General features: G+C 35.8%; 1 protein-coding gene across 1 annotated transcript; it reads left to right on the top strand.

The window, feature by feature from the left end:
• Positions 1 to 750: 750 nt before the first annotated feature.
• Positions 751 to 6544, top strand: LOC140825077 (histidine kinase 5-like). Its single transcript, XM_073186595.1, has 13 exons — positions 751 to 1073; positions 1761 to 2583; positions 2758 to 2814; positions 2893 to 3120; positions 3478 to 3571; positions 3659 to 3865; positions 3964 to 4094; positions 4182 to 4231; positions 4325 to 4680; positions 4786 to 4889; positions 5038 to 5754; positions 5895 to 6071; positions 6244 to 6544. Exons 2-13 carry the CDS (start codon positions 1867 to 1869, stop codon positions 6364 to 6366), a joined length of 2961 nt encoding a protein of 986 aa, XP_073042696.1. The 5' UTR covers positions 751 to 1073; positions 1761 to 1866; the 3' UTR covers positions 6367 to 6544.
• Positions 6545 to 7830: the final 1286 nt, after the last annotated feature.

The following is a 7830-nucleotide window of genomic DNA, read 5'->3' as shown; positions in this document are numbered from 1 at the left end:
ATATTTATATTATATATAAAAGTTGAAACTTTGAGCGGTTCGACTTTGTTATACTAATTAATATCATTGTATTATCGTTATCTAAATAATAATTTAAAATTATAGCAAAATTTCATGAATCAACTCGATCTATTAATGATCATGATTCATGATCATTATATTATACAAGCATCGGTAATGTGTAGTTTGTTAGTATTAAATTAATAGCCGGATAACACCTAATCCAACCTCATTACTATAAATAAATTTCACTTTTTCTCTAAAAATATTCCAAAAAATCAAATATATATTGTTTTGAAAATATTTTCCCCGGAAACTCAGAAAAAGAAGGCCGAAGGTAAGAGTAATCTTTAGCGCTGCGTATTGTTACACGCGCCGTCGTATTGACATCTCGTACATGGCGGGGAAGAATTATTCATTTAGAAAATATCTCTCTCTCACACACACACTACAGATCCGTAGAAACACATACCTTGTGTTGATTAATAGAATCATTTCATGTAATAGGGATATGTGTGTAAGTATATGTATTTATGTACACACCCCAATAATATATAAATATATATATACACACAAAGAAGATTTACAAAAGTCGCCCCATTTCACCATCATCAATGCGTGCCATGAATAGAACCAGGAAAAAATACACACGGTAAGCACGTTAATGTCTGTATGTTTATGCGTGAGAGAGAAGTACAAAGTTGAAGAAGGGGTAAGCAACCACTTTCTTGCAATATTTTTCACCTCAAATGCACGTGGATTTTTGAATATCTTACTATTATCTCGTTCTGTCACACACAAAGTTCCCATTTTTGTATGGGTTTTCTCGTTTTTCTTTATTTTCAACGGCACATGTATTCATCTGAGTCCTCTTACCTCAAATACATTTTCTATTCGCTCAAAAAACTTGGCCCATTGGTATTTTTTTTCTTTGTCTCAGCAACCCAAAGAGATTCTTTCAGATCTACAGTGAAAAGTTTTGGGACATAAATGAACTTAAGCTTTCGTTCTTCATCAAGTAGAGAAGTGAATATCAAATAGTTATTGGAATCATCAAAAGATCAGCTTTTCAGGTCAGTTTGATTTGTTTTTTTGCATGGCTTCATGCTTTTTATCTTTATTTCGACTGGCAATGCGTGTTATTCTCCATTATATTATCACTGCTAATAGAGAAGCTCGTTGAATCTGTGATACGAACCTCTGACTTCAAGTTTCTAGTGTTTTCCATTTTCGTTGCCTGGGGAAAGAACTGAGATTTTTTTGTTGAACATTTGAACTTGATGACATTCATATTTAGAGCATGTTTGGTTTTATTTGCTGGAATCAAAGTCAACTATGAACGGGGATGAATCAGAAAAGAAATAAACAACCTTGATTAATGGTTCTGTTCATTTCATTTTATTTTAATGGAAGTCAAATCTTTTATTTTTTTAAATCAATTGTATTCTCTTGATTTTTGGTATAGAAGTTCATAGCTTAGGTATTGTGAAAATTCGTGATCGAACTTTGTAGGGAGTGGAGGGTGGATTTTTGACCAAACATGACAATTCTTTTCTTTTCTATTTGTTTCACGGGTGGATTTTGTTCAAAGGCATTGGAAGATATTGTTTCTTGATTAATTTATCGAATATTGTTCCTCATTTCTGCTATCATTGATAAGTGATGGTTTTTTCCATTGTTTTTTAGTCTAGTTTTTACTTTTATTTTCCTACACAACTTTAATTTGAACCATCAGAAATGGATTTGTTTGCAATGTTTAGGACATCAAAACATCACGCTGTGGCAAGAATCAGCCTTTATGAGATGAATTCATAGTCAGATCGATACCAGAAGTCGTCCCTTAGATTTATCAAGCTGAACTTGAAAATGGGTTGTGAGATGGAGATTGATCAATCGGAAGACACGGACATTGTCCTATCTTCCATGTGGCCAGAAGACATGAATGAAGCTGGGAGGCAATTTAATGTTGAAAGGCCAGGAGCAGATCAAGATATGCTGGAAGAGGTTGTAATAAACAAGGAACCAAACATAGTCGATTTTAAGCGCCTTATGGAGCTAACAAATTATAGTGACAAGGGTAACTGGCAATTGGCAAATTTAGTTAAGAACTGGGAATATAAGCAGGCTAATGCGGTGCGCCTTCTCAGAGAGGAGCTTGACAACCTTAGCAAACAACAGCAAGAAGTTGAACTCAAGAAGCTGGAGATATTGGAGGAGCATCGGTTTGAGCGAGATGGATTTGGTGGCGATAAGCGCCCCATTTCTATCCTTGATGAAAATTTGACATATTTATATCAACATTCTCCTCAGAGGAAGAATGCTATTATTTTCCGAGATGAGAGAGTTGAATTAGATGCTGAATATGACAGTATAATTTATTGGAAGCAACGTGCCATGAGTTTGGAGAAGCTTCTGGAGGCTAGTGTTCGAAGAGAGCAAGTATTACTTGAAAAACTTCAGGAAAGTATCGAAAATCTTGAAAGGCAATCCTCTCCCGTTGCGGAATTATCCCAGGTTTTGGCGAGAGCTGACAATTTCTTGCATTTTGTCCTCCAAAATGCGCCAGTTGTGATTGGACACCAAGTATGTTTTTTGTATAAATTTGTGTAACAGCCTTAAACACTTAAATTGTTTTTTTGAGTTCAGATTAAAACACTTAACTATTCATTCGCTTTCAAGAAACGGTCCACGTCTTTTACTCATCTCACATTTAATGCAAATCATTATTTTGGTTTTTAATCAAATATGTATTTACAGGATAAAGAACTGCGATACCGATTCATCTTTAACCATTTCCCAAGTTTGCGTGAGGAGGTGCCTATCCCTGATTTCATAATGTCTATTCAAGAAATTGATCATTTAGTTATTCTCATTTTTTTGCTGTTTTTATAGGACATAATAGGAAAAACGGATGTGGAGATCTTCAGTGGCGACGGTGTAAAGGAATCTCAAGATTTCAAAAGAGAAGTTCTTGAAAGAGGATTGCCAGCAAAAAGGGAAATCACCTTTGAGACAGAGCTGTTTGGTTCGAAGACGTTTTTAATTTATGTTGAACCTGTTTTCAGTAAAGCTGGAGATACAATTGGTGTAAATTATATGGGAATGGAAGTAACTGATCAGGTAATTCTACTTTCTGAATATTCGAGATGTGCGGTCTAGTTTAATCTCCACACAACCTTTACAATACACCACGTCATGATTAGAGGGCTGCTCATTGCTGATTATAAAGGGGAAATAATACTTATTTTAAATGTTAGTGTCATTTTGTAACAATAGCAGTTTCCCTTGGGTAGCGATGGTCGCCCGTAATCACGAGGCTATCTGTGTGCACAGAGTTTGAAACGTGATGCATAAATTGTTGCGTTGTTCAAAGAATTCTAGTTGCAATATTATCATTTAATGTAGCTTTTGGTGTAGTGCAAGCGCTTGATCCTATAACTTCTGTTTCTTACTCTTGTGGTTGTGATTGTGCCACAGGTGAGGAAAAGGGAGAAGATTGGGAAGCTTAGAGAGGAAATGGCTGTGCAAAAAGCGAAAGAGACAGAACTCAACAAAACAATACACATTACGGGTAAGTGAAATTCATACTATTTACACAAATTCATTTCATTTAAAGTTTAAACTCGACTCTCATTTCTCCTTTATGTTAATGTCACAGAGGAATCGATGCGTGCAAAACAAATGCTAGCAACCATGTCTCATGAGATAAGATCTCCACTATCTGGAGTCGTTAGCATGGCGGAGATTCTTTCCTCGACTAAACTCGAGAAAGAACAGCGACAGATGGTGAAAGTAATGCTGTCTTCTGGTGATTTAGTTCTTCAACTAATAAATGACATCCTCGATCTTTCCAAGGTCGAATCAGGTCTGACTTTGTACCTTTTCTTAGCAATCTTACTAAGATATGTTGAAATTCGAATAAATCAATCTGTATTTAAAGAAACTGATTTCATGTTTTTTTAGGAGTTATGAAATTGGAAGCTACAAAGTTTAGACCGCGAGAGGTAGTAAAGCATGTACTCCAAACAGCAGCAGCGTCAATACAGAAATTATTAACCTTGGAAGGAAATGTAGCAGATGATGTTCCTGTCGAGGTAATGGATCCTCTTCTCTTGAAGCTTGTCGAGAATGGGCAGGCCTATTTGGTTGTAGGTAGTAATGAGAGAACTCTTGAAATTCAGGTTATTGGAGACGTACTAAGGATTCGCCAGATTCTAACAAACTTGGTCAGGTAATAAAAGCTCGAAACATTCATTAGATTCTAAATATGTTCTATAAAGTCAAATTATGTTGTAAAAGATTGCCAATGTTTAATCTTTAACAGCAATGCCATCAAGTTCACTCATGAAGGCAAGGTTGGAATCAACCTTTGCGTGGTCACTGAGCCGCAGAATGTAATCAAACAGGACTCTCAGAAGATTTCTTCAAATCAAATGACTGTCACAGAAAGAACTAGGAATGATTCATCTACATCTTGGGGAAAAGGAGATCAAAATGACAATAAATGCGGGCGTGTGAATTCTGAAGACATGCATCGAGACAGTAAACTAAGTGGTAATCCCGGTGGACCAGTAAAACTTTCGGTTTCAATGGAAGAAGATGAAGAGATTCACCCCAATACCGAAGAAAAAGTAGTATGGATTCGTTGCGATGTCTATGACACAGGGATCGGTATACCTGGTACGTCTTGAATTGGTGCCCGACTTTCTTGAATAAACATTAATTCCATTTAGTGAATGTAAATGTCGATATATTTTATAACTCTTTTCAACCTTCGTGGAACAGAAAACGCTATACCAACTCTGTTCAAGAAATACATGCAAGTTGGTTCAGATACTGCTCGAAAGTATGGAGGGACTGGATTAGGCCTTGCAATATGCAAACAACTGGTAATATGATCTGAATCTGTGAAATATGTCACTTCACGAAACAATTTTTGATCTTTTGTTTTGGGAATCTAGAAAAAAACTTTCCATCTTGGTTCACTAGAAAGCAAAAAAAGTAATTCTAAGCAGTAAATATTCTGTCATTTAACAGGTTGAGCTCATGGGTGGTTATCTTACTGTATCCAGCGTAGAACAGTTTGGATCAACATTCACCTTTATCATACCTTACAAAGTTTCATCGACTTGTGATGGTTCTGATGACCCTGATGAATTATCAGATTTAGACGACCAAGATGTTGCTGAGGATGATGATTCAGGTTCAGGTGTTTTTGTGTTTCAACCACGAAATTTGGGTTCTTTATTTTCATCCCAAAGTTCTGGAAGGATTCAAAAACTCACAACAAATGGTTTTGGATTTAATGCCTCGTCTAAATGTAATGGATTGTTCGAGGATTCCTTGTCCCCTTCTAGTAACATTACATATAAAGAGACCAGTTCGGAAGAAGATACCTCTTCAGCGCAGAATATATCTGAACTCGATGTTAGCTTATGTCAGAACTTGGGTTTGGGTAATGCAAAATCGGTTGCAGCATATGAAGAGGGTAGCAGTGAAATGAATGGTAGGATACAAAAGCATACATGTGAAGTCTTGGAGACTAGTGTTCACTCGGAAACAAATCAGGCACCGGCTCGAGAAATTCTGAAATCTGAGGTGAAACCAAAGATTCTTCTTGTTGAGGACAACAAGATCAATGTGATGGTAACAAAGTCGATGATGAAGCAGTTGGGCCACAGCATTGAAGTGGTAAACAATGGTGCAGAAGCCGTTCGTGCGGTTCAACAGCAAGATTTTGATCTTATTCTAATGGTATGAACAAAATATTGTTAAAGTATAAATACTATTGCTACTTTTATCTCAGGATAAAGTTGAGCTTTTAAGGATCAGAAAAAGAGGCTACAAAAAATGTTTTATGCTAAGACACCAAGAAATGTGGATTTTTTCTTCAGGATGTATGCATGCCTGTGATGGATGGTCTTCAAGCTACAAGATTGATCCGATCTTTCGAGGAGACTGGGAGTTGGGAAGATGCAGTGAAGGCAGGAATCGATCTACAGTCGCCACCACCACATTCTTCACCAAATTCTCGACTAGAAAAATCAAGAAAAAGGATCCCTATCATTGCGGTAAGCACTCAGACTTCTCTTAGCCCCAGGCAACTGCTAAATTTTTTTGTATCATTTAACGAAAAGTTACCTCGGTATCAAGTCATCTTACATGCCAGAAAAAACAATTTTTGAACATCCTAAATTGGGTTCGAGTCGTTCTCTTAGAAATTTGACTGTTCTTCTTTTGCAGATGACTGCAAATGCATTATCAGAGAGTGGCAACGAGTGTTTTGCGAATGGTATGGATTCATTTGTGTCGAAGCCTGTTACTTTCCAGAACTTGAAACAATGTCTAAGCCAATATTTACCATAGTCAAAGTTATTAATATGTATGAATCTTGTAAATGAACTAGCTAACAAAGTTTTGACGCCAGTGTATAGTGTTTCTTATTTTAGAAAGAAACTTAAAATTAGAGTTCTGTTAATGTACACAGATCTTTCATTGAAGGAAGATTAATCATTTTAATAGAGGAAAGTTTTGAGTTGTAAAAAAGTTTACATATTATGCTCTAAAAAACTTGAAAAAAAAAAATTGGACTAAAATTTATGAATTCTTTTCATCAATTGAATGCCCTGTCTGCACTCATTTTGGTTTGGTTGCAGATGTTAGCAAATATCGACCACTGTTTCGCGAAGGAAATAAAATATTTCACAATTCAAAAAATAAATACAAAGCCCCATCTTTGAAAAGCTATTTGTAGATAATATTATGCCACTTTTTATGTTTCCTAACAACAATAATGCTAGCTAGAACAATTCGAATTATATAAACACTACAAATTTATTTGAGGAACAAGCCAATAGAACGAGTAGCAACATTCATCTATCAATCTTAACGAAAATAATAAAGAACTGATGACACCTTCCATACTTTCTTGATCCTAACCTGCCCACCTCTCCTTGTTCTGATTCGAATGAACAAGCTCAGGATATTTCACTTTTCCCGGGATTTACCATTGAATTCTCCTCTTCTTGAAAACTTACTTGATGATCAGTTGCTGTCCGAAAATCTGGACTCGGTCAGCTGGCATTGTTAGGAGAAATCACGGAGAAAGTCGACGGACTCTGCTGAGAATTTACAGCAGGTGATTGATATGTCCATACAATCACATCCACTGCATGTAATGTCAACGGATTCGAAAGTGTGAGAACTACGATCCCCATCACTTTCGATAAATCTTCTCTATTCCAAAGTGTGAGAATGTTGATCACATTCTAATTATTATGGAGGAATCTGATAATGTAAATAGCAAAGGCGGTCACCGCGGCTGTTCGCACAATAGAAAAAGAAACCCCAGAAGCTCCTTAACTGCACAGTCTCATTAATGAACAGTTTTGGAATTTCTCTCATTTCGGTGTGGAATCGGTTCATAAATGTTGTTGGAATTCAATAATTAAATTAACCAAAAACATTAATTATTTAAGTCTAAAATAAACTTTATTCAAAGAATTCACTGTCTTAATTCCCAAATTTGATCATAATTTCTAGCTTAACTCCCCATAATTAATTGATCATAAATGTTGGACTTAACTTCACAGACTTGATCATAAATATCTAGTTTTACCATAATGGACAAGGTCACATGCAGGATCAAGAAATCACCAAAAATATTTGTTATTAAACACTTTAAAATATGATTTTAAATTTAAGATACTATGAAAATATCATGAAAATACACGTTCTACCCACCTTGATTTTCTACTTCTCCAAACAGAAGTTTGGGACGCGTAAGTATTTTGTTCGTAACAGTAAGAGTAAATGAATAGGATGATGGAG

The sequence above is a fragment of the Primulina eburnea genome, chromosome 3 (assembly GCF_022965805.1).
Source record: "Primulina eburnea isolate SZY01 chromosome 3, ASM2296580v1, whole genome shotgun sequence".
In the NCBI taxonomy this organism is placed as follows: Eukaryota; Viridiplantae; Streptophyta; class Magnoliopsida; order Lamiales; family Gesneriaceae; genus Primulina; species Primulina eburnea.
The sequence above is the reverse complement of the archived record's forward strand: the minus strand, read 5'-3'. Positions and strand labels throughout refer to the sequence as shown.